Source organism: Podarcis filfolensis (assembly GCF_964270895.1).
Source record: "Podarcis filfolensis genome assembly, chromosome: 3".
Classification (NCBI taxonomy): domain Eukaryota; kingdom Metazoa; phylum Chordata; class Lepidosauria; order Squamata; family Lacertidae; genus Podarcis; species Podarcis filfolensis.
Window position 1 is genome coordinate 120,290,736 of NC_139606.1, and position 25,470 is coordinate 120,316,205.

General features: G+C 47.8%; 1 protein-coding gene across 14 annotated transcripts in view; it reads right to left on the minus strand.

Annotated features, from left to right (window-relative positions):
- Positions 1–25,470, minus strand: part of OTOF (otoferlin) — a 186,134-nt gene that overhangs the window by 100,571 nt on the left and 60,093 nt on the right. For all 14 annotated transcript variants that reach the window (XM_083604711.1, XM_083604721.1, XM_083604719.1 and 11 more), the window contains exons 4-5: positions 20,336–20,435; positions 13,897–14,081 (exon numbers count right to left, since the gene is read on the minus strand). In XM_083604711.1, the coding sequence (XP_083460837.1) occupies positions 13,897–14,081; positions 20,336–20,435 (285 nt within the window). The remainder of the gene's footprint in view (positions 1–13,896; positions 14,082–20,335; positions 20,436–25,470) is intronic.

Sequence of the window (25,470 nt, forward strand, 5' to 3'; positions counted from 1 at the left end):
TAGGTCCAGTTGTGACTGACTCTGGGGTTGTGGCGCTCATCTCACTTCATTGGCTGAGGGAGCCGGCGTACAGCTTCCGGGTCATGTGGCCAGCATGACTAAGCTGCTTCTGGCGAACCAGAGCAGCGCATGGAAACGCTGTTTACCTTCCCGCCGGAGCAGTACCTATTTATCTACTTGCACTTTGACGTGCTTTCGAACTGCTAGGTTGGCAGGAGCAGGGACCGAACAACGGGAGCTCACCCCATTGTGGGGATTCGAACCGCCGACCTTCTGATCAGCAAGTCCAAGCTCTGTGGTTTAACCCACGGAGTTCCCAATGAAATCAATGGGATAACTTAGTCACGACTGAGTCCTCTTGTTTTCAATGGGAACTACGTTCCACCAGCTTAGTGCAGATGAACCACAGGGCCTTTGCATTTGAACAGCATTTGCGGAAAATAATTGAAAATTACTTCCTCGGAGAGGAAGAACGCTGTAAAACGTCCCAGTGCAAATGAAAAATTGTTGTACGGATGAACGAGGAAATATTGTGAATAATTAAATCCCCCTCATTCCACCCCACTGGCTCATGAATCACTGCACACCATATTTACCCTTCGAAGTCATCTCCGTCTTCGCCCAGACTGGTCCGTTTACATGACAAATGGAGAAGCAGAGTTAAAACAAATTGCTTGTGTTGTTTAATGGAGATATTACTTTAACATTTAGAGCTACATGCAAACATCACGGAATTTCACACAAGCATGCAGCAGAGACAAACTAATATATGAGAATACAGGTGATATAAACAGTACAGCACGATTAAGAACCCTTCACTGTCCAAAGGCCTGTTGGAATAAAACCGATTATGCCCGCTGGCGGGTGGTACAAGATGGGGGCAGGGGGTGGAGGCCGGGCACACACAGGCACCAGAGCAAAAAAATTGTGGGTGCCCAGGCCCCTAGGCACCCCCTGGAGATGGCACTAGTGGGCTAGGCAAAGGTTAGGCATGTTTTCCCACCTACTGCTTTTCAGCTATGAACCTCTCCCTCCTTCTCCTCCTGCCCCCCCTGCCAGCTTTGCGGCTGCTCGGTGCCAAACTGGACCCATCCCCAAATGTCCAGTTCGCTCCTCGGAAGCAGAAGAAACCACGCAAAATCTGAACAGCAAAAACTGGTCCTGATCAAAAATGGCATTTCCTCGTTCCACGTTGTATTCAGAGCCAGCAGTACAAGACCGAACGCAGTAGCGGAAGGCAGTAGGAAATAATATAATATAATATGGAGACCACCCCCAACCAGTAAACAGCTAGACCCCTGGGGTGTCAATAAACAGAACCCCAGTTTCTAGGTCCATAAATAGTAACACTCTAGAGGTCCCGGGCCCAAAGGAAGTGAGATTAGCCTCCACCAGGGCCAGGGCCTTTTCAACAGTGGCCCCAACTTGGTGGAACGCTCTGTCTCACGAGACCAGGGCCCCGCGGGATCTGATTTCTTTCCGCAGGGCCTGCAAGACAGAGTTGTTCCGCCTGGCCTTTGGCTTGGAATCAACTTGATCCCCTTCCCCTCTTTCTTTTTCCTTTCTTCTTCTGTGATGGAACTCCTATTTGGGGACTTCCCTGCCTTTTCTGGCCCACATAGGACCAGTCTGGATAGTTGGCCTTGGTGAAGACTTGACGTTTTCATTCCCCAAAAAGTTTTTGAGGTTCTGCTGAAATGAGGCTGCATCTTAATGTTGTATTTTAATCTTGTTTTTTAAGTTGTATTTCAATCAATTGTTTTATATTTGGTGTCAACTGCCCTGAGCCTGGTCTTGGCTGGGGAGGGCGGGATATAAATAAAATTTATTATTATTACTATTAGGAGGATGCTTTGAGTGTTGGCTTTGCTGTGTGTAAAGGGGCTGGCTTTGGTCATCTGCAATTATATGGCACCCTGTGCAAGCCCCAAAAGTGGCAGCCCCAAATGGATCTTCTCAATTGTGGGTCTTCTCAATTTTGAACCTTCTCAGCTCAGTGCCCTGTGTGGGAGAAACTGTCAACTCTACCCTAAATCTGGCATTCTTTGTGTGTGCATATAACTATAAAGTTGTGAAGGCCTTTCCTCCTCTCCTCCTCCATGAATTTGTCTGATCCTCTTTTAAAGCCATTCATCACTGACTCCTGTGGCAGGGAGTTCCCCAGGTTAACAATGTCCTGTGTGAAGAAGGACTTTCTTTTATCTGTGCTGAATCTCCCGGCAGATGTTTGCATTCTGGTTCTGTCAGCACAGCACTTTTCCAGAACAGCTTTGGACAGCTGAATTGTGATGAGCTTTTTACAAAAAAAAAAACAAAACACCCAAAATACGAGGGGGATGAACCAAACAGACAAGGCTGGGATGCAAAAGCGGCTGATCTGCTGGAGCCTTGGCAGAGCCGTTCATTGATTATTTCCATCCAAGGGAAGGTTTGTTTTCTCCTCCCGGTGGGAATGGAAATTAGCTGACTAATGAGACATCTTTCCCAACTATGTCAAAACGCAGTCGGCAAATGCTTCGGTAATGAAGCCTGCAGGAGCTGCCAAATCTCACCGGAATCGTCAGTGGATTTTTCTCTCCTTTCTTGCAGAATGGACAGCGCTGTCAATACTAACCCAGGTAGGAAGGAAGAATAAGGGAAAAGGGGAAGGTAGTGATGTATGGAAGTGAGAGCTGGACCATAAAGAAGGCTGATCGCCAAAGAATGGATGCTTTTGAATTCTGGTGCTGGAGGAGACTCTTGAGAGTCCCATGGACTGCAAGAAGATCAAACCGATCCATTCTGAAGGAAATCAGCCCTGAGTGCTCACTGGAAGGACAGATCCTGAAGCTGAGGCTCCAAGACTTTGGCCACCTCATGAGAAGAGAAGACTCCCTGGAAAAGACCCTGATGTTGGGAAAGATGGAGGGCACAAGGAGAAGGGGACAACAGAGGACGAGATGGCTGGACAGTGTTCTTGAAGCTACCAGCATGAGTTTGACCAAACTGGGGGAGGCCGTGGAAGACAGGAGGGCCTGGTGTGCTCTGGTCCAGGGGGTCACGGAGAGGCGGACGCGACTAAATGACTAAACAACAACAACAAGAATGTTTGCTTTGAGCTGCTCTGGATGGGAAGACCAAAACCAATAGATTCAATTCAATCCAATTCAAAGTGTTGTTGCTGACCTTTAAAGCCCTAAACGGCCTCGGTCCAGTAGACCTGAAGGAGCGTCTCCACCCCCATCCATAGCTGTCAACTTTTCCCTTTTCTTGTGAGGAATCCTATTCGGAATAAGGGAATTTTCCTTAAAAAAAGGGAAAAGTTGACAGCTATGCCCCCATCGTCCAGCCTGGACACTGAGGTCCAGCTTCAAGGGCCTTCTGGCAGTTCCCTCCCTGCGAGAAGCAAAGTTACAGGCAACCAGGCAGAGGGCCTTCTCGGTGGTGGCGCCTGCCCTGTGGAACATTACAAGGAAGATGATTCCGACTAAATATCAGGAAGACCTTTCTGACAGTAAGAGCTGTTCAATGGTGGACCAGTCTCCCTCAAGAGGTTGTGGGCTCTCCTTCCCTGGAGGTTTTTAAGCAAAGGTTGGGTGGTTGTCTGTTAGAGATGCAATAGCTGTGATTATTCCTGCCCAGGCACACTCACCCACCCCAATAAAAAAGAAAATGTGTAGAAAATGAGTCAGGGAACTCCACAGAGTATGTTTCCTGAGCCTGAGCTGTGAACCAGGGCTCACATACTCTGTGTGTTTTCCCTTCCCTGGTGGGGCTGATATGCTTTTAACAGAATGTGCAGCCCAGCAGAAACGAGTGCCAGTTCTGAAATCTGGTCTCTCGTGAAGCTGCTGATAGATGCTGTCCGTTGCTGGAAGGAAGCAGAGATGCTCAGTGCCAAATTGCTTAGGCAGAAGTGCCACAGGTTCAGTTCCTGCTATCTCCCATTTTTTAAGAAGGATCCCAAGACCACAGGTGTTGAAATGTCCTCCTTCCCAGAGACCTTGGAGAGCGACAGCTTCAGACTGTCACACTATTCTGGTCTATTTGCCTCAGCAAACAGAAAGCAGCCGTTTCAAATGTGTTTATTATGTCAGAGAGAGAGAAAGAAGAGGCAAGGCTAAGCATTGTCAACCTGTGAAGTTAGGAAAAGAAAAACCTGTGGATTTTTCCTCTCCCCCTCTGGCTCTTTAAAGGCCACCTGTCAGCACACATTGAACATGAAGGGCAGTTGAGGAAGGATCTGAGCCCTTGGGTAGGTTGCTATGGCAGCAGCTGCAATAATTAATGCCACCCACTTTTCTAGCAGCACAGAAATATTCCCATGCTTGGCTTCAGAGGCACGGGGTGGACTAAGTTGCTGAAAGATTGCCAGGAGGAAATCCACCAGCTCGGTACAAGCACTGAGAGTCAACATGAGCCAGCAGTGTGACGCTGCGGTCAAAAAAGCGAATGCAATTCTAGGCTGCATCAACCAACATCTAGTAACCGGGTCAAAGGAAGTCATAATCCTATTTTGCCTTGGTCAGACCCCACCTGGTCTGGGGGGTGGATGAGGGGTCTCTTTGGGTCCCTTCCAGTTTTATAATTCTGCGTTAAGACCCTTCAAGTTAAGTTCTCAAAGACTTAATGACAAGGAACTTCAGAAGGGAATATACAAGATCATCCTAAAGTTTGATTGAGGACTATGAATTGCAGGTACAGCCAATTGCATAGCAGGGAGAGCCTCCTATTTTGCCAAAGAAAAAGTGCTTCATAGTCTAACTATACATTTCCCTCATATCTTATTCTGTATAAATCTGTTTCATATGTTCCTATAGATCCGATGATGGGATCTAGTCCACAAAAACGACATTAAGAGATGGAAAGACTTCATTGCTTTTGTGTCGCACGCCTCTGCCCCAATTCCTTCTCAACATGCAGATAAACCCTGTGTGAAGAGTTGGGGGTTATTGTTTTGTTTTCATTATTTACTTGTGTTTATATATTGTATTTTATTCTGAGAACCTCCCTGAGATCTTATGGTGAAGGGTGGTATATAAATTTTAAAAAGAGAACAACAACAATAAAAGTATACTAAGGTCAAAGAACACGATAAATTGAAAAGACCGCTGCCAAAAAGCAACAGCCCATAATATGAATAGTTTTAGACCATGTTTTGCCAACCTGGTACTAAGCAAAAGTTTTAGATTAAAAATCCCAGCAGTCCCTGCATTCTACAGCCATTCTACAGCCACTTGGTTTCCACCTACCTCATAGCAAATTGTCACAACTTTCTTGGTATTGGCAGTTAGGCATTGGTATTGCTCTGTAGATGGAAGAGGGGAGGTAGCGCCATCACCTGCCCCACATATTGAAGGGTAGTCCGGTAAAGGATTCCAGGGGGCGTGGCCCTGTCCGAAACCTGGGGAGGTGAGGGCCTGAGGCACGCCCCCAAGCGGTGACCCCGGGGGAGTTCCTAGTTGATGTGCATCAACCACCTACTGGTGGTTAAACCTTCCCGGACTTCAAGCGGACGGGCTGGAGTCAGATATAGTCAGTGAGGACCAATGCCTAAGCCAATACCGCTCATCACCTATAACCAATAAAGCTGTGGCCTTATTTAGCCCATTAACCTTAATAATTGTGTCATGTGTCTTTATTTCCACTGGGGGGGGGGGACTGGAACTCACCACGCAACTTCCAGCGTTCATTGGATGTCTGCAGGTTCTAGCCTTATGACGGAGATGAAATTCCTTTTATTCACCTTCTCCACAGATGGTGGATCCTCGTTGGCCCACAAAGCAACCCCATCACAGTTTGTCCTGCCCCGTCCCAATTCTTTCCCTCGTCTACAGAACTATGACCCAGGATGCAAAGACTCGCTCACATGCTTTGATATCACACGCCCCACGGCACTCCACACTCTTGGACAGGTTTGCACAGATCAGAGAAATCGGCACCAGGTGAGATCTCCCTGCCACCGCCCCACATTCTCATGTGCCATGCAGGGGAAGAGAGGTGGCGCAATACAGCCTCTCCTGCCTCATGGCTGCGCTTCATCCTTCACCTTTGCATGAGCAACTATGAGGACCAGGAACGATGGTGGCGATTCTCCGCCTTCCCTGCAAGGACAGCTGTTGCCCACCCAGCTTCTCCTCAACACCACCACAGCAATCCAGAGAGGAAACCCAACTTTCTCTGGGTTCCTTGTACCTGGCGTTGAGAGAGCCCTGGCTGATGGTGTCCCCCTCGCCCAAAAGCTCGTCGTCGCTGTGGTAATACATCTCGTCCTCTTCTTGCCTGCGTGGATGGGTGGCAACAACAGGAATGGGATTACCCAAGTTTTACCTGTCTCTTTGAGCACCGGAAGGCAGCAGGGATTGGCGATGGCATTAGAGGTTACCGCCCACACACTTCCACTGCGCTTTTGTGGCACCTCGGTAAAACCACTTCTTACTGTTTGTAGCAGAGTTTTCCCCGGAGGCAGAGGGCAAGAACAGGGGTCATACTCAAATTCACAATCAAGAGCTTCTTTATTGCTTGACTAGTTGCACAACCATTTCTGTTCCTATTACAGTGGCACCTCTGGTTGTGAACGGGATCCGTTCTGGAGGCCCGTTCACAACCTGAAAAGAATGCAACCTGCGTCTGTGCACATGTGGGTTGCGATTCGCTGCTTCTGCGCATGCGCATGGTGTCATTTTGCGCATCTGCACATGCGCGAGCGGCGAAACCCGGAAGTAACCCGTTCCGTTACTTCCGGGTTGCCACGGGACGCAACCTGAAAACGCGCAACCTAAAGCAAACATAACATGAGGTATGACTGTATATACAAGCTATTTACATTTCTTCTTTATCTCTCCGGCATGGTATAATCTCAGTCCAGTAATTAACAATCCTGAAACAGCAAAATTCAAAGTATCGGCAGCATACATTGTCTTACTTCCAACCTTGTTGTCAGCGTGTGTGCTGACAGTGTGTGTGTGCTTTCCTTGTGTGGAAATTTCAGCCTTCCTCCCTTTATTTGCACCTCCAGCTGTCACCAACTAAGCCTAGATTGCCACTCTTACACACTCAAGAAAATTCTGGAGCCCACTTTAAAGCTTCCAGGAACTTTTATCTGTATCTTAAAGAATGTTTTCCTGGCAGATGGGGACAAGAGTGGCAACCCTAGCAGAACCGGGCTGCGATTCCTGAATTGCCTTCTGGATGCTGAAGGAAACAACTTGTGGGTGACAGTCACATTTGTGAATATCCACCTTGAGTCGTGCTCTCCTTCCTTGCCATGCATGAAGCAACCTTCAGCTCAGAACGACACATTGTGAAGCGATCAAAGAGTTCCTGATCCACCATTGGCCTTGAGATATGTGCTGCGGTTGTGAAGGATCTGTGCAGGAGAAATCCAATGGGCGCAGATCCTTTCTCCACTCACTGGTTCTATCCACCCAGGCTGTTTTTTACCTGCCAAACTTTGAGACCAGAACTAAGTCTAGGTGGCGGTGGTGGGTCAGCACTGGCTGCAGCTATATTTGCAGGTGAGAATCTGAGGACATTGGGGAAATTAAGCAAGCCATCGATGTGTCACCTGCCACATCTCCTCTGAATATGCCCTTCCATTTACGTTGCCCTGGTCAAGATTGCTTTAGGTAAAGGTAAAGGGACCCCTGACCATTAGGTCCAGTCGTGACCAACTCTGGGGTTGCGGCGCTCATCTTGCTTTACTGGCCAAGGGAGCCGGCGTACAGCTTCCGGATCATGTGGCCAGCATGACTAAGCCGCTTCTGGCAAACCAGAGAAGTGCACAGAAACACCGTTTACCTTCCCACCAGAGCAGTACCTATTTATCTACTTGCACTTGGACGTGCTTTCGAACTGCTAGGTTGGCAGGAGCAGGGACCGAGCAACGGGAGCTCACCCCGTCACGGGGATTCGAACTGCCAACCTTCTAATCAGCAAGTCCTAGGCTCTGTGGTTTAGCCCACAGCGCCACCCGTGTCCCTCAAGATTGCTTTAGAATCTGCCAAAGTAGGTGATATATCCTGATCTCTCCTCGCTCCTCCGTCACCTGTGTTATTGTTGTACACAAATTACCCACCAGAGGGCATGACATGCAAAACCAACTCGCTGGTTCAGCAGCCTCTTCGATTATTCCTGGAGTTGTACAAAACCTTCAAAGCGCCAGCGTCAATTGCGGAGCCAGGTGTATAATTCTCCTCTAAGCACTTTGACTGGGGGAAATGATGCTCTCTCTTCCCTAAGCCATGCACCAGATAACCTCAGCTTGGGAGTTTGCAGAGTTTTATCGCCCATGTTGCTCCTGACATATTTTATTTCTACCAGGCAATGTCACGCCACAGAGATGCAACGTAGCAACCGACCCCAAGGGTCATCCAGTCCAACCCTCTGCAAGGCACGCATCGCGGCTAAAGAATCCCTGACTGGTGAGTCTGTTCCGCTGTTGAACAGCTCTAACCATCGGGAACTGAAGAGGTGACATGTGACTGCCTCTCCTGGTCTGCCCCGCAGAGGACCTTAAGGTCCATGAATAACCATAGTTTAGAGGTCCCGGGCCCTAAGGAAGTCAGACTATCCTCCACCAGGGCCAGGGCCTTCTCAGTGATGGCTCCGACCTGGTGGAACGCTCTGTCCCAGGAGACCAGGGCCCTGCAGGATTTAACCTCCTTCCGCCGGGCCTGTAAGACAGAGCTATTCCGCCTGGCCTTTAATTTGAATTCGGCCTGATCTTTTATTTCCCTTCTCTTCCCTCCTCTTTTATGAAGATCACCCGCTCTGGGACCCCACAGCTAATTCTCCCCTGGCCTCCTCACTGGCCCAAGTAGGACCAATTCAGACAGCTAGCCCTGGGGATTATCTAATGCTTTTTCCCCCTAAACTGATTTTTGAATTTTATTGTTATTCATGTTTTTATACTGTATGTTATGCTGCTTTTATAATTAAGTGTTTTAAATTGTTTTAAATTTGTTGTTAGCTGCCCTGAGCCCGGTTTTTGAACCTGGAAGGGTGGGGTATTAATAAAATTATTTTAATAATAATAATAATAATAATAATAATAATAATAATAATAATTTATTAAAGAGCTGAAGGGTTGTCTCATGGAAGATGGAGCAAGGTTGTCTCCTGCTGCTCCAGAGGGGAGGACCTGAACCAATGGATTCAAATGACAAGACGGGAGATTCTGGCAAAATTTTAGAAAATATTAGGAAGAACTTTCTGACGGGAAGAGCTGTTTGACGGTGGAACAAACGCCGTCAGAAGGTGGTGGGCTCTCCTTCGCTGGTGTTTTTACGCAGAGGTTGGACGGTCAGGGATGTTTTATCTGTGATTTGCCAAATGACCTTTGGGTTGGGCCAGATGACCTTTGGGGGTCCCTTCCTGTGGGATGTATCTTCACTGTAGCAGTCGAATACAACATTTCTGTTTCCTAGAGTGGACACGCAGGGGAATGTTGGTCCAGCCAGGAGGACTTCCTGTCACACCTGGTCTGGAGCCTCCTTCTTCTGTGTGTGACCAGGTAGATGGGCGTGACCCTGGCAGACCCTATAAAGGGGCAAGTCACGCCACACGGCCATCTTCCTCTTTTGGCTCATTTTGGCTCAGGTATACGGCCTCAGTCCTGTATACCTGAAGGAGCGTCTCCGCCTCCATCATTCTGCCCAGATGCTGAGGTCCAGCTCCGAGGGCCTTCTGGCGGTTCCCTTATTGCGAGAAGTGAGGTTACAGAGAACAAGGCAGAGGGCCTTCTCGGTGGTGGCGCCTGCCCTGTGGAACACCCTTCCTTCAGATGTGAAGGAAATAAGCAGCTTTCTTATCTTTAAAAGACCTCTGAAGGCAGCCCTGTTTAGGGAAGTTTTTAATAATTTAATGCTGTACTGTTTTTAACACTCAATTGGGAGCCGCCCAGAGTGGCTGGGGAAACTCAGCCAGATGAGCGGAGTATGTATGTATGAATATATATATATATATATATATATATATATATATATATATATATATAATTTTCATCTTTTGCCATCTTCTGCTGGGTCTTAGCCAGCAGCACATGACTCATCCTTTCAGAGGATGAAAGCCACAAGGTAGAAAGGCTGAGGCCTGGCTACAAATGTGCCCGTAACTACAAGATAAAGCCTGCCTTCCGGACAATACTGTGAACTGAATGTAAGAAAACTTTATCATTACTTTTAAAGAAGACTGTCGCAAATTAAGAATGGATAAATATGAAGAAATCTGGGAGGAATATTCAAGCGATAAGACGGACAGCAGCGGGAAGTAGGGGGAGGAGAGGTGGGGAAATATTGTTAAAAAGGTGTAGCCATAGGTATATCAGTACAGTGGTACCTCAGGTTAAGTACTTAATTCGTTCCGGAGGTCCGTTCTTAACCTGAAACTGTTCTTAACCTGAAGCATCACGTTAGCGAATGGGGCCTCCTGCTGCCGCTGCACTGCTGAAGCATGATTTCTGTTCTCATCCTGAAGCAAAATTATTAACAAAGCACTATTTCTGGGTTAGCGGAGTCTGTAACCTGAAGCGTATGTAACCTGAAGCGTATGTAGCCCGAGGTACCACTGTATTCAAATCTGAATTGGCAAATTGTGTTATTATGGTTTTTGTTGTATGTGTGTTTTGAAAAAAATGATTAAATTAACAGAAGAAGAAGAAGAAGAAGAAGAAGACTGTTGTGTCATTATTGTTTTGAAGAGGGAACTAAAGGGTAAATTTTCCAAGAACAACCCAATCTGGACTAGCCAGACTGGATTGCTCAACTCAAATGATTCTAACGAATCCATCAACTGGCTTCCTGCAATGTACAAGGGGATGTGTTCCGCTACTAGGTCACTAGCGTGAGTGAGGAAGGATAATATTTAATCAATATATCCTCTCCCACTATCCTCAACATCCCCACACTTCCAACTCTGCAGCACTCCACTTTTCCTTACTGAACCCAGGACTTCTTGCTTTGCCTGCTGTGATGGGATGATGAGCTGCTTGTGCGTAAAGTTCCTAGTCCCTCAGTGTTTGGCTAAGTCCACAAACCACTGTCTGTAACGGAGCTCCATAAGCATGGCTCCGTCAGTCGCTGGCAGAATCCGACAGTGGGCGTTTACGAAATTTCTTCTAGCATAAAAGCTCCTTAACGGAAACACGTCTTCTGGACTCTCTGCGTGACAGTTTCCGGCGAGGAGTGGGTGTCCCTATAGGAGGTCCTGAAACCTCCCCGTTGTTCTCGCTGGAATTGTCTCTGAGCCATTCTTCCGACTCACTTTCCCTTGGAGCTCTTTCTCTCCCCCTGCTGGTTCCCTCCTCCGCTGATAAGTCTCTCTCAACCTCTGGGAGCCCTTGCACCACCGGTTCTTCCGATGACAGTTCCCTGACACCTGCCTTTGCTCTGCTAGAGTCTGAACTCCGGCTGTGAACTTGCTCCTTGCCCCAGAACCCCTTGGCCATCCAGAACAGAACTGTGGCTGGGCACAACCTGGGCTGGTAGACGCTGAACGGAGAGCTTCTCCCCATCCGGAATGGGAGCAATTAAATAGTGCATCTGACCTCTGAAATGGGGGCCGTCAAAACATGCTCAGGCTGGTGCATGATGCCCATTAAAGCTGCTGCTGGCAACAAGAATTGTTAACGTATTGATCTGGGAAGTTGATCTACAGTTCTAATTAGATGTTTCAGCCCAGTTTTGTACAGCAGATTGGCTGGTTACGGCGTCTTTGCCTCCGTGAGGGTCATCTCTCTGTGGCCTGAAAGAAAGAACACCCTGATTTTTTTCTTTATTAGCCTGGTCTCCCTTGCACTGGACCATGGCAGGATTCCCTCCTCCTCTGGAGAAGAATACGGGGCTGACACTTCCAGCAAAATTACGAGAAGGAAGAAAACAGGGCAGGCAGGCAGGCAGGCAGGGCGCCGCTGCCAGGAACGGATGAAAAAGAAACGACCGTGGTTAATCTGGCAAGTTCTGCAGAAGTAGAAATGAGTGGTAAAAAGAAAGGAGGAATCTCAAATGCAGATTTCGTCAGATTGGTTTTCTGGCAAACTGGACTGGTGTGAGAAAGGTCCCCCCGTGCCCTATGCATAGGAGCAATTTGGAAAGCACCACGCACAACTTTAGCTGCATGCATGCGGGGCTCTCGGAATTGAACCCCCGTGAAAAATGTGCTCGTACTGTACAGTGGACGTTCGGGTTGCGAACGTGATCTGTGTGGGAAGCATGTTCACAACCCGCAGCGTCTGCAACCAGCAGCGCCGCGTCCACACATGCGCAGGTCGCAATTCGGTGCTTCTGCGCATGCGCAAGCGTCGAAACTTGGAAGTAACCCGTTCCGGTACTTCCGGGTTCAGCACAGTGTACAACCCGAAATCACACAATCGGAAGCTTCTGTAACCCGAGGTATGACTGTACTGAATAAAATCTGGTGTGAGCCTCTGTCCTGGAACCTGCAAGGGGAATTTCCTCGTGAGCAATATGGGCGTTTTTTCCACCTCTACAGTTGATTCTATTATTCCTTCCTTCTTTCCTTCCTTCCTTCCTTCCTTCCTTCCTTCCTTCCTTCCTTCCTTCCTCACTCACAAGAGGTCCTGCTGGTTGATGGTGAAGCCAAACACCCAGCCCCAGGCATTTGGGTTGTTATGGAAATGACAGGGGAGGGGCACATCTTTGAAGTTGTTACAATGTTACATATATTATGCCTGAACGTATCCTTTCGACTTGACAGCTCAGGGGAGACACCTGGCTTTACATATTCATAGAAAATCCATACTTTAACCGACTCTCCTCATTCCAACGCCATTGTAACCCTTAAAGAACGGTGAATTTGGGCTCCCTCCATGAACCAAGAAGCAAGACGTCCCGTAGGCAGCAGAAACAGGGCATCCCGCCATAATTCCCCAAGCGTGAGAGCACATACACGGCCCCCCACCCAGGGAGTGACCAGGGGGGCAGCACTGGACATCCGCAGAGGCAGTTGTGCAAGTCAGGTGTTCTGAAAGCACATCTCCAGATGAGTCCTGAGGGCAAGGAGATGTCAAGAGTTTTATTGTTTTTTGGGTGATGGGGACTTAAGAGGTGTTGGGAAAGGCGTCTGATAAAAGGACCTAATGTTGAACTTGTGTAACCCTTGTATACCCCTCCCCATTTGTGACATGCCAGTGATGTAGTGATGATGTATCAGTGATGCTGCTCAAAGTGTATTCTGGGGGAAAGAGGGAAGTTTTAAAAGAGGACGTCACCCCATGCTTGGGGTTCCTACTCCTGTGGGGACCAGATGCATAACAATAAAGATCGTGGTCTACTGACTGCTGTTTTGCTCCAAATTAAAGGTAAAAGGAAAGCGTAATGCTGGTGGTCAACAAAAGAGGTTAAAAGACTCTCTCAAAGCAAATTTTAAAAAATGTAGCATAAAGGTAAAGGTAAAGGGACCCCTGGCCGTTAGGTCCAGTCGTGGCCGACTCTGGGTTTGCGGCACTCATCTCGCTTTATTGGCCGAGGGAGCCGGCGTACAGCTACCGGGTCATGTGGCCAGCATGACTAAGCCACTTCTGGCGAACCAGAGCAGCGCATGGAAATGCCGTTTACCTTCCCACTGGAGCGGGACCTATTTATCTACTTGCACTTTGAGGTGCTTTCGAACTGCTAGGTGGGCAGGAGCTGGCACCGAGCAACGGGAGCTCACCCCGTCACGGGGATTCAAACCATCAACCTTCTGATCGGCAAGTCATAGGCTCTGTGGTTTAACCCACAGCGCCAACCATGTCCCAAATTACTTGGCTGGAACTTCCTTCTTTAACTGACCACATAGACCCGCAGGGGACTTGCACCCCAACGAACAGGGCTGCTGAGCAGTCTCTCACTCCAGAATCTTTTTCCTTAACAGGGTCCCCGCCTTGCGAGTTGCATTTCAGAAGGTGCATCTCCTTACCTCCGGAGAGCCCTCTCTGCGGCGCTGGTCTTGCTGGGAGACTGCCGCTGCGGGGGCAGCAGGATGTCCATCTCGTGGGGGTCTCCCTCCGAGGGCGCGTTGGGACTCTCCAAGAACTCGTTGTCGTTCCAAGCCCCCACGGTGCCGTCCATGGCCTGGTACCTGATCTCGAGGGAGATGCTGGTCTGCAACAGAGGAACCAACAACACACTTACTCATGGGTAGGCAAACTAAGGCCTGGGGGCGGATCCAGCCCAATCACCTTCTGAATCCAGCCCACAGATGGTCCGGGAATCAGTGTGTTTTTACATGAGTAGAATGTGTCCTTTTATTTAAAATGCATCTCTGGGTTATTTGTGGGGCATAGGAATTTGTTCATTTTTTTCCTTCTTCAAAATATAGTCATCCCCCCACAAGGTCTGAGGGACAGTGGACCGGCCCCCTGCTGATAAAGTTTGCTGACCACTGCACTTACTGGTCTGTTTCCTGTGTCATCCTGCCTCCCTCTTCCTTCTCAAATCGGAGGATGGATGGCGGCTAACAGATTGAGGTTGAATCCTGACAAGACAGAAGTACTGTTTCTGGGGGACAGGAGGCGGGCAGGTGTGGAGGATTCCCTGGTCCTGAATGGGGTAACTGTGCCCCTGAAGGACCAGGTGCGCAGCCTGGGAGTCATTCTGGACTCACAGCTGTCCATGGAGGCACAGGTCAAATCTGTGTCCAGGGCAGCTGTTTACCAGCTCCATCTGGTACGCAGGCTGAGACCCTATCTGCCTGCGGACTGTCTCGCCAGAGTGGTCCATGCTCTGGTTATCTCTCGCTTGGACTACTGCAATGCACTCTACCTGGGGCTACCTTTGAAGGTGACTCGGAAACTACAACTAATCCAGAATGCGGCAGCTAGACTGGTGACTGGGGGCGGCCGCCGAGACCACATAACACCAGTCCTGAAAGACCTGCATTGGCTCCCAGTATGTTTCTGAGCACAATTCAAAGTGTTGGTGCTGACCTTTAAAGCCCTAAACGGCCTCAGTCCAGTATACCTGAAGGAGCGTCTCCACCCCCAATCTTTCTGCCCGGATGCTGAGGTCCAGCGCCGAGGGCCTTCTGGTGGTTCCCTCATTGCGAGAAGCAAAGCTACAGGGAACCAGGCAGAGGGCCTTCTCGGTAGTGGCGCCCGCCCTGTGGAACGCCCTCCCATGAGATGTCAAAGCGATAAACAACTACCTGACATTCAGAAGACATCTGAAGGCAGCCCTGTTCAGGGAAGTTTTTAACGTGTGATATTTTTGTGTATTTTTGGGTTCTATGGAAGCCGCCCAGAGTGGCTGGGGAGGCCCAGCCAGATGGGCGGGGTATAAATAATAAATTATTATTATTATTATTATTATTATTATTATTATTATTATTATTATTACTTCTCAAGTCTCATTTTGGCCAGGCAGCTTTCAGCAAGTGCCACCCAAGTTGGACCCGAGAGGGAGTGTTCCTGCCACGTAAGTGCCTCGGGGAGAAGGCCCCGCTCCTCCCCACTTGCTCAACCTTTCTGCAGCTCAGTGACAGGGCAGTGGGGCGCCAAGCTGGCCCCTTCCAGCAAAGGACAGGAAGGGACTTTCAGTAGCAGACATTCAGCAGGAGAGGAACTGGGTGCGTCTTACCGTAGCTGACGGCACAAGATATGGGGCATAAGAACATAGGGAGAGACTACAGTCATAACTCTTGGGAGAAAAGCAATGACAAACCTAGACAGCATCTTAAAAAACAGAGACATCACCTTGCCAACAAAGGTCCGTATAGTTAAAGCTCTGGTTTTCCCAGTAGTGATGTAGGGAAGTGAGAGCTGGACCATCAAGAAGGCTGATTGCCAAAGAATTGATGCTTTTGAATTATGGTGCTGGAGGAGACTCTTGAGAGTCCCATGGACTGCAAGAAGATCAAACCTCTCCATTCTGAAGGAAATCAGCCCTGAGTGCTCACTGGAAGGACAGATCCTGAAGCTGAGGCTCCAAGACTTTGGCCACCTCATGAGAAGAGAAGACTCCCTGGAAAAGACCCTGATGTTGGGAAAGATGGAAGGCACAAGGAGAAGGGGATGACAGAGGACGAGATGGTGGGACAATGATCTCGAAGCCACCAGCATGAGTTTGACCAAACTGCGGGAGGCAGTGGGAGACAGGAGTGCCTGGCGTGCTCAGGTCCAGGGGGTCATGAAGAGTCGGACACGACTAAACGACTAAACAACAACAACAACAGTCATACCTTGGGTTACAGAAGCTTCAGGTTGCATTTTTTCAGGTTACAGATGCCCCGAAACCTGGAAGTACCGGAATGAGTTACTTCCAGGTTTCGGCACTCGCGCATGCACAGAAGCACTAAATCGTGCTTTGCGCATGCACAGAAGTACCAAATCGCAACCCGTGCGTGTGCAGACATGGTGCTGTGGGTTGCGAAAACTGCGGGTTGCAAACGTGCATCCCGCACGGGTCATGTTCGCAACCCAAGCGTCCACTATATGGCCAATGGCCCATCGAGTCCAGCATTCTGTTCTCACAGTGGCCAACCAGGTGCCCATTATGGGAAGAAGCCTAAAAACATGCAATGAGGTTGAGGGTACATTTTGTCAAAATGTGGTGGACTTGTAAAAGTGTAAAAGTGTATTGGGAAATGATATATAATGAATTGAAAAAGATGTTTAAAAGCTAACTTTCAAAATACAACAACAGAAGCCTTTTTGTTGGGGAAATTCCCAGGTGTCAAATATGTATGCTACAATTGCGGCCCGTGTTCTGTTAGCCCAAAAATGGAAAACAAGCGAGGTCCCAACCAAAGAAGAATCGCAACTTAAGTTGACAGAATTTGCGCCGCTTGCAGATTTAACATAATGAGAGAACAAGACGAATGCATGTCTAAAGAAGACTGGAAAATGTTTACTGAATATAAGGGGGGAAATTGTGTTTATTTATAAACACTGGTAGCAGTAAGATAAATTCAACAGTGTAGATGGATTACTGAATGGTTTAGTTCATGTAAAATATGCAGGGATGTGGGGTATGCAAAATGAACCACGGAAAGAGGAGAAGGGAAGTCGTTGATTTAAGGTTGTTTAAATGAATGGGGACACGGGTGGCGCTGTGGGTTAAACCACAGAGCCTAGGACTTGCCGATCAGAAGGTTGGCGGTTTAAATCCCCGCAATGGAGTGAGCTCCCGTTGCTCGGTCCCAGCTCCTGCCCACCTAGCAGTTCAAAAGCACGTCAAAGTGCAAGTAGATAAATAGGTACCGCTCCAGCGGGAAGGTAAACGGCGTTTCCGTGCGCTGCTCTGGTTCACCAGAAGCGGCTTAGTCATGCTGGTCACATGACCCGGAAGCTGTACGCCGGCTCCCTCGGCCAGTAAAGCGAGATGAGCGCCGCAACCCCAGAGACGTCTGCGATTAGACCTAATGGTCAGGGATCCCTTTACCTTTACCTTTAAATGAATATTTTGAAATGTAAATTAGAATATAATATTATATATATATGACCTGAGATGCCGAGCAGGGGGCAAACAGAAGTTTTGGGTGGGGGCTACAGGTCTCACCCACTTTTGGGGGGTTATATTGGGGTCTTGTGGACAAGCACCATTCAATTTATCTGCTCAGCAAAGCATCTCTCCCCGTCCCCCAACCACAGGTAATGAAACCTCGGTTTCTCTGGCGAGCTTAGATGCAGCTCACCTGAGCATTGCCACAAATTGGAAACCAGAAAAACCAAGAGGATTGTGCCTGACACGATTTTCCCTTCTTTCGTGTGGTTGCCACGGTTACTGCATCGCAGGCATTTCTGTACAGCTGTACAGAAATAAATAAAAAATGCCCCACACATCTGAATCTGGTCATTTGCTAAAAGTCCCAGTTGCTGGAATGAGAGAGCCGGTGTCATGGTAGTAGAGAGCTGGGCCAGGAATGGGAGAGATCCGGGTTCAAATCCCTCAATCAGCCTTGCCTCTCCACCTAAATACCTCACAGGGTCGTTGTGCGCATTGAATGAAGAAGGGGTAAACCGTGGTCGCCACCTTGAACTTGAATGGCGGGATATAAATGCAATGAATGACTGAGTGATGGGAACCGCAAGACGCGTCACTCGAACCAAGTCGCTAGTCCTCAATGTGATGCAGAAAAAAAAACCTTGTGTGGCAAGGGACCCAGGGGCCGCAAGGCTATTCCAGCAGCTCAGCAAGACCCACACAGCAAATGTGTGTGTGTGTGTGTGCTTCTTCAAAAGGAACTAAAGGCCGATTTGCACAACAGAAACTTTGTACATGGCAAAGGGACATTTCCCCACAAAGCTGGTATAAATCCTGTGGTCTTCTGCAGTCTCCACATTATCATGTCTTAAACAGCAGGAAACTTGTTGTAAGTGCGGTCAAGACTTGACAGTTTTCTAAGGCTCTTGGCATTCATATTTTTACCAAGCTGATAGTCCTCATTAAAATGCTTTTTAATGACATTATTTCATTGCACATGGACATCAGACAGCCACTTTCGCTGTACTCTTCCTGACACCTGCTAAAAACATTTTTGTGTAGGTAAGCCGACCCAGATATGCAGAATTTTAACCTCTTCTTTAGCTTATTGCTGATTTTAATCATTTTTGAATGTCTTGAACAGCTGCTTTTAACTGTTTTCCCTGACCTTTTTATTATTTCAGCAAACCACTTTGCAACTTGTTTTTCCCACCCTTACACTCAAGTGTATCAATTCTTTGAAATGAAAAAAAATGATTCATTCTGGAAAATGAATAACTGTGGTCTCACCATCAGATAAGTTGGAGGGGGGGCAGATAAACACTTATCCGTTCACCTTGAAAACTCCCAGGGATTTGCAAGCATTGGTTCGGAGTGCTCAGAAAACCTCAAGGGGCTTTGAAAGCGCTCTCAGGAAACCCTTGAAAAGCAAAGCCCCCATTGTTTTCCACACACATCCTGAAAGCAACAGACGGTGTTGTAAGAGGCAGAAGGAAACAACCTGCAGACCTGAAAAGAGCTGGGAGGGAAGGAGGTAAATGTCAACCCATAACTGTAAAGCGAGAGGGCGAGAGAATCATAGAAACATAGCACTGTACAGCTGGAAGGGAACTCCAGCGGTCATCTAGTCCAACCCCTGAAATGCAGGAAACACAGGTAAAGAATCCCCGGCAGGTGGACACCCAACCTCTGCTGAAAATCCTCCAAGGAAGGAGAATGTACCACTTTTCAAGGAAGTTTTACTGTAATAATAATAATAATAATAATAATAATAATAATAATAATAATTTATTACTTATATTCCACCCATCTGGCTGGGTTTTCCCAGCCACGCTGGGCAGCTTCCAACAAGAGATTAAAAATACATTCAAACATCAGTCATTAAAAACTTCCCTAAAAAGGGCTGCCTTCAGATGTCTTCTAAACATCAGATACAGTGGATGCTTGGGTTGTGAACGTGATCCGTGTGGGATGCACATTTGCAACCCGCAGCGGTGCATTTGCACATGCGCAGGTTGTGATTCGGTGCTTCTGCTCATGCACGAAGTGTGATTTAGCGCTTTTGCGCATGCGCGACCCCCGCAACCCAGAAGTAACCCATTCCGGTACTTCTGGGTTTCGGCGGGTCCGTAACTCGAAAAAACGCAACCTGAAGTGTCTGTAACCCGAGGTATGACTGTAGTTGTTTTTTTCTTTGACATCTGATGGGAGGGCGTTCCACAGGACGGGTGCCACCACCGAGAAGGCCCTCTGTCAGAAAGTTCTTCTGAATGTTTAGTCAAAATCTCATTCCTTGGAATTTGAATCTATTGTTTTGGGTCCTATATTGGTGCAGCTGGAGCAACCTAGTCAGATGGATGGGGTACAATTATTATTAATTATCATCATCATCATTATCTAAATGCAGCACTTCACATTTGTCCCTGTTGAAATTCAATGGGGTCTTCTGAGAGGGTCTCCAGTGGTGGGTTTGAGATTTGCCATTGTCCCCCCACCCAAGGTAAAGGTAAAGGAACCCCTGACCATTAGGTCCAGTCGTGGCCGACTCTGGGGTTGCGGCGCTCATCTCGCTTTACTGGCCGAGGGAGCCGGCGTACAGCTTCCGGGTCATGTGGCCAGCATGACTAAGCCGCTTCTGGTGAACCAGAACAGTGCACGGAAACGCCATTTACCTTCCCGCCGGAGCGGTACCTATTGATCTACTTGCACTTTGACGTGCTTTTGAACTGCCAGGTTGGCAGGAGCAGGGACCGAGCAACGGGAGCTCACCCCGTCGCGGGGATTTGAACCGCCGACCTTCTGATCGGCAAGTCCTAGGCTCTGTGGTTTAACCCACAGTGCCACCCGCGTCCCCCCCACCCACCCAAAGCACCTTCAATTTTCGGACACATCCTGAGGGTCCCAGGTCACTTCATGCATCACTTGACCACATTTACCCGGATGGAAGCATTGTTGTCATCGATCAAGGTATCCGTCACCTCCAGCTGCCCTTCCTCCACCACCTTCTGCAAGACCATCTGGAACGTCCCGATGAGCCTATGAAGAAAGAAGGAAAGGCTGTGAGGGACTTGGACACCCACACATTCCCCTGTGTGCCAGTGCCAGTGTGGTGTTGAGTGCCAGTGTGGTGTAGTGGTTAAGAGTGGTAGTCTCGTAATCTGGGGAACCGGGTTCGCGTCTCCGCTCCTCCACATGCAGCTGCTGGGTGACCTTGGGCCAGTCACACTTCTCTGAAGTCTCTCAGCCTCACTCACCTCACAGAGTGTTTGTTGTGGGGGAGGAAGGGAAAGGAGATTGTGAGCCGCTTTGAGACTCCTTTGGGTAGTGATAAAGAGGGGTATCAAATCCAAACTCTTCTTCCCTTCTGATGGGGTGGGCCAGACAGACCTCAGTGTTGGTTATTGCACATTAATTGCACTGCAGAAGGCGTTCTGGGGAGACCACACATTCAACAAACGCAAAATAACTTTCGCTAGGTTTTCCCAGTAGTGATGTATGGAAGTAAGAGCTGGACCAAAAAGAAGGCTGATCGCCGAAGAATGGATGTTTTTGAATTCTGGTGCTGGAGGAGAGTCTTGAGAGTCCCATGGACTGCAAGAAGATCAGACCTCTCCATTCTGAAGGAAATCAGCCCTGAGTGCTCACGGGAAGGACAGATCCTGAAGCTGAGGCTCCAAGACTTTGGCCACCACCTTGGCCACAGCTTCAGGATCTGTCCTTCCAGTGAGCACTCAGGGCTGATTTCCTTCAGAATGGAGAGGTCTGATCTTCTTGCTCTGGCCTTTAAAGAAATACACATCTTGTGGAACAATAATGAACCTTCAAATCTAAAAAGACCTTTCAACACTCAGAACTCCCAAGACCTAGGAAGAAAGCAAAACCGTTCTCCGAGAAAAGATCAAGGCAAAAAATATCAGCACACAGGTAGCCAATGTAAGAACATAAGAAGAACCGGCTAGATCAGACCAATGGCTCATCTGGACCAGCATCCCGTCCAACCAAATGACCCAATGGGAAACCCGGAAGCAGGACTTGAACACAAGAGCAACTCTCCCCTCCAGCAATTGGTCTTCAGAAGCAGTGCTGTCAGAAGTGTGGGATAACCAGCCTCATATAACCAACAGGCTTAAGGCTAATTAATGCTTGAAGGGGTTAATACCATAGAGTAAGCTGTCCTGCCAGGCTTAGCCTAGGTCACTTCCTCTCCACTTCAACCCCATGGCTCTCACAAGCCACTCTTGTCTTCCTGTACCAATAATTTAGGAACTTTCACCACTTTGGAACTAAGTTTTACTGCCTGTGCAACCTTTCCAACTGGTGTATGGAAAAGCACATGAATCTGACCTTTGGATATTTGTAAGTAAATCACTTTCAAGAAGAAGAAGCAGAATTTTAAAATGTTTTACTTACCAAACATGTGGTATTTCCTAAGCTGAGGGAAGAGGGAAGTTTTGGAACCCATAATGGCATATTTTAAAAGTCTTACAGTCTATATTTCACAATAAGAAGATAAGAGCCTTGTGGGATCAGGCCAATGGCTCAGCTAGGCCAGCATCCTGTTCTCACAGTGGCTAACTAGATGCCCCAATGAGAAACCCACAAGCAGGATTCGAACACAAGAGAAGGACTTCCCCCCTCCTGTGGTTCCCAGAAACTGATATTCAGGGGTATCGCTGCCTCCAACTGCAGAGGCAGAGCATAGCTATCCTGGCTACTAGCCATCTATAGCCCTCTCATCCTCCATGAATTGATCTAATCCTCTTTTAAAGCCATCCAGGTTGGTGTCCGTCACTGCCTCCTGTGGCAGGGAGTTCCATAGTTTATGTGTTGCGTATCATGGTATGTACCTTAGAAGAACTGCACTTGTACCCCTGCATCATTGCAGGGAAAACATGCAGGTGAAGCAGTTGGTGACCTGATGACCTCACACCCCAAGGGCTGCAGCGTCAGTTTGCATTTCTTAGTGCAGAAAGTATTGATCTGATGTGTAGAGATCTTTCCTATTCTAATTTATTCAAGAGGGTTCTGGAAGCTTCTGTGCGTGAAAGAAACAAGCAGCAGGTTCCTGATGTTTGGATTATTCCTTCCGAGAAGATGAGTACAGTGGAACCTCAGGTTGCGAACGTGATCCGTGCGGGAGGCACGTTCACAACCCGCAGAGCTGCGTCTGTGCACGTGTGTGATGCAATTTGGCGCTTCTATGCATGCGCAAAGCACGATTTAGTGGTTCTGCGCATGCACGAGTGCCAAAACCTGGAAGTAACCTGGTCCGGTTCGGCGCATCCGTAACCCAAAAACGCGCAACCAGCAGCATTCACAACCCAAGGTATGACTGTACAGCTGCCTTAAACTGGTCCCGTTATCTCTTCTGTCAAGGTCATGCTGACTATAAGAGTAAGGCGAGAAGGAGCCTGGGTTTCATTTTCTCTCTCTCTCTCTCTTCTGGTGTGGTGTTCTGTATATGGTGTTAAGGTTTAGACCTGTTACAAGTTATTTTAAGTTTAAATTAAATTACCTTAACTGGATTTCTTATGGAAATCCTGAATGTATTGGATTTGTGACCGTTATGCTCATTTGCTTTCAGTTGGAGTAAAGCTCTGCTGGATGAAATATTCATTGCCTCTATTTTGGGGGGATCCTGCAACATGTTTAAGTTTTACTCTGCTAACTATACGTTGGAATCTAAAGGTAAAGGACCCCTGGACGGTTAAGTCCAGTCAAAGGCGACTATGGGGTTGCGGTGCTCATCTCACTTTCAGGCCGAGGGAGCCGACGTCTGTCCACAGACAGCTTTCCGGGCCATGTGGCCAGGAGGACTAAACCGCTTCTGATGCACGGAGGACCGTGACAAGTGCCAGAGCACATGGAAATGCCATTTATCCTCCCGCCACAGTGGTACCTATTTATCTACTTGCACTGGCATGTTTTCAAACTGCTAGGTTGGCAGGAGCGGGGACAGAGCAATAGGAGCTCACCCTGCTGCACAGATTCGAACCACCGACCTTCTGATCGGCAAACCCTAGGCTCAGTAGTTTAGGCTACAGCGCCACCCGCGTCCCTGTGTTGGCGATTCCCAGGCAGGTGGGTACACCATACTCTCTTCTCCTCAGGTCCATGAGGCTGAAAAAGAGCACCCAGGAGCCTTCAAAGAGCTGTTCCGCACTGCAAATTAGAAAATCAATGGCATTTGGATTAGATGAACCTAAGTTTACACAGTCGGGCAAGAGACAACACCTCTGGGCAACCTCAGCCTTTGGCTCCAATGAGGGAGAAGCAATGCCTACTTTACCGGGAGAGATGTTCTAGTTAGATATAAGCAGTGGTTCAACATGTCTGCAAAGAGAATATGAGGGCATAAGGTGCTGGATCAGGCCCAAAAGGATCCCATCTAGTCCAGCATCCTGTTCTTACACTGGCCACCCCAGAAGCCCAGCCCCAATGGCCTTCATTTGCAAATGGGTCATTGAGGTTTCTCCTTCTTCTTCCTCCTCCTCTTCTTCTTCATCTTCTTCTTCTTCATCATCATCATCTTATTCTTTTTCCTCTTCTTCCTCTTCTTCCTCTTCTTTTTCATCATCATCATTTTCTTCTTCATCATCATCAACATCATCATCTTCTTCCTCCTCTTCTTCTTCCTCTTCATCATCATCATCTTCTTCTTCTTCTTTGACATCATCATCTTCCTCTTCTTCTTCTTCTTCTGCGATCCCTCGTAGCCCAGTAAGATTATTTTCCATAAACACGGTTTTAACAGTGAGTCCATAAGTGACTGTGGAGGCCAATTCTGGATCCACACGTCCTTCCACAGTGGGGACATTGTGTTGGAATATCTTCCCTTCAGCTGTGGCCCTACACAGTTGTCAAATAAGTTGGAGTTCCTGTTATTAAATATACCAAGGAAAAAGCACACCAAGAACTCAGGCCAATGTAAGTTTCAATAGTGGGAGTGGTCCCTAATCACAAATCAATAGTCAATAGTAACAAAAACAAATCCATTCAAAAGTATGTATTTTGACAAGAATTACAAACTCAAGTAGAGATTACAAATTCTAACAGAGATTACAAACTCAAACTCATAAAGATACGTATAACACAATGATTCATTACAAAGATTTTCTCTTTTTCACTCGACAATAATGTTGATCCTTATAATTTATCAGCTTGCAGACGGAGACTCAGTTTCAATCACTGAGCAGAAGTCAGAAGTCAATTATGGATCAGAAACCAAGACAGGGCCCTGTTTCGAGGTATTCACCTTCATCAGCTGGAAGTATCAAATATTGCATGAAAATACATCTAGATTCTAAATTATCATAAGTTATAAAACAATCATAAATTATAAAACAGTATTATATACCATTTGGTTCCTTACCTAATTTTTAAAGGGTTTAGTTTTGGTTGCTATTGACGCCTGCTTTTTGGGAGAAAAGCAATGACAAACCTAGACAGCATCTTAAAAAGTAGAGACATCACCTTGCCAACAAAGGTCCTTATAGTTAAAGCTCTGGTTTTCCCAGTAGTGATGTATGGAAGTGAGAGCTGGACCATAAAGAAGGCTGATCGCCGAAGAATGGATGCTTTTGAATTCTGGTGCTGGAGGAGACTCTTGAGAGTCCCATGGACTGCAAGTAGATCAAACCTCTCCATTCTGAAGGAAATCAGCCCTGAGTGCTCACTGGAAGGACAGGTCCTGAAGCTGAGGCTCCAAGACTTTGGCCACCTCATGAGAAGAGAAGACTCCCTGGAAAAGACCCTGATGTTGGGAAAGATGGAGGGCACAAGGAGAAGGGGACGACGGAGGACGAGATGGTGGGACAGTGTTCTCAAAGCAGCGAACATGAGTTTGACCAAACTGTGGGAGGCAGTGGAAGACAGGAGTGCCTGGCGTGCTCTGGTCCAAGGGGTCACAAAGAGTCAGACACGACTAAACGACTAAACAACAACAACAACTATTGACTATCGACTTGTGAGTAGGGACCACTCCCACTATCGAAAACTTACATTGGCCCACATAGTTGTCAGCAATATCAAGGAAGGATACCTGACATTTTCATGTCCATTCTCTCTGTAC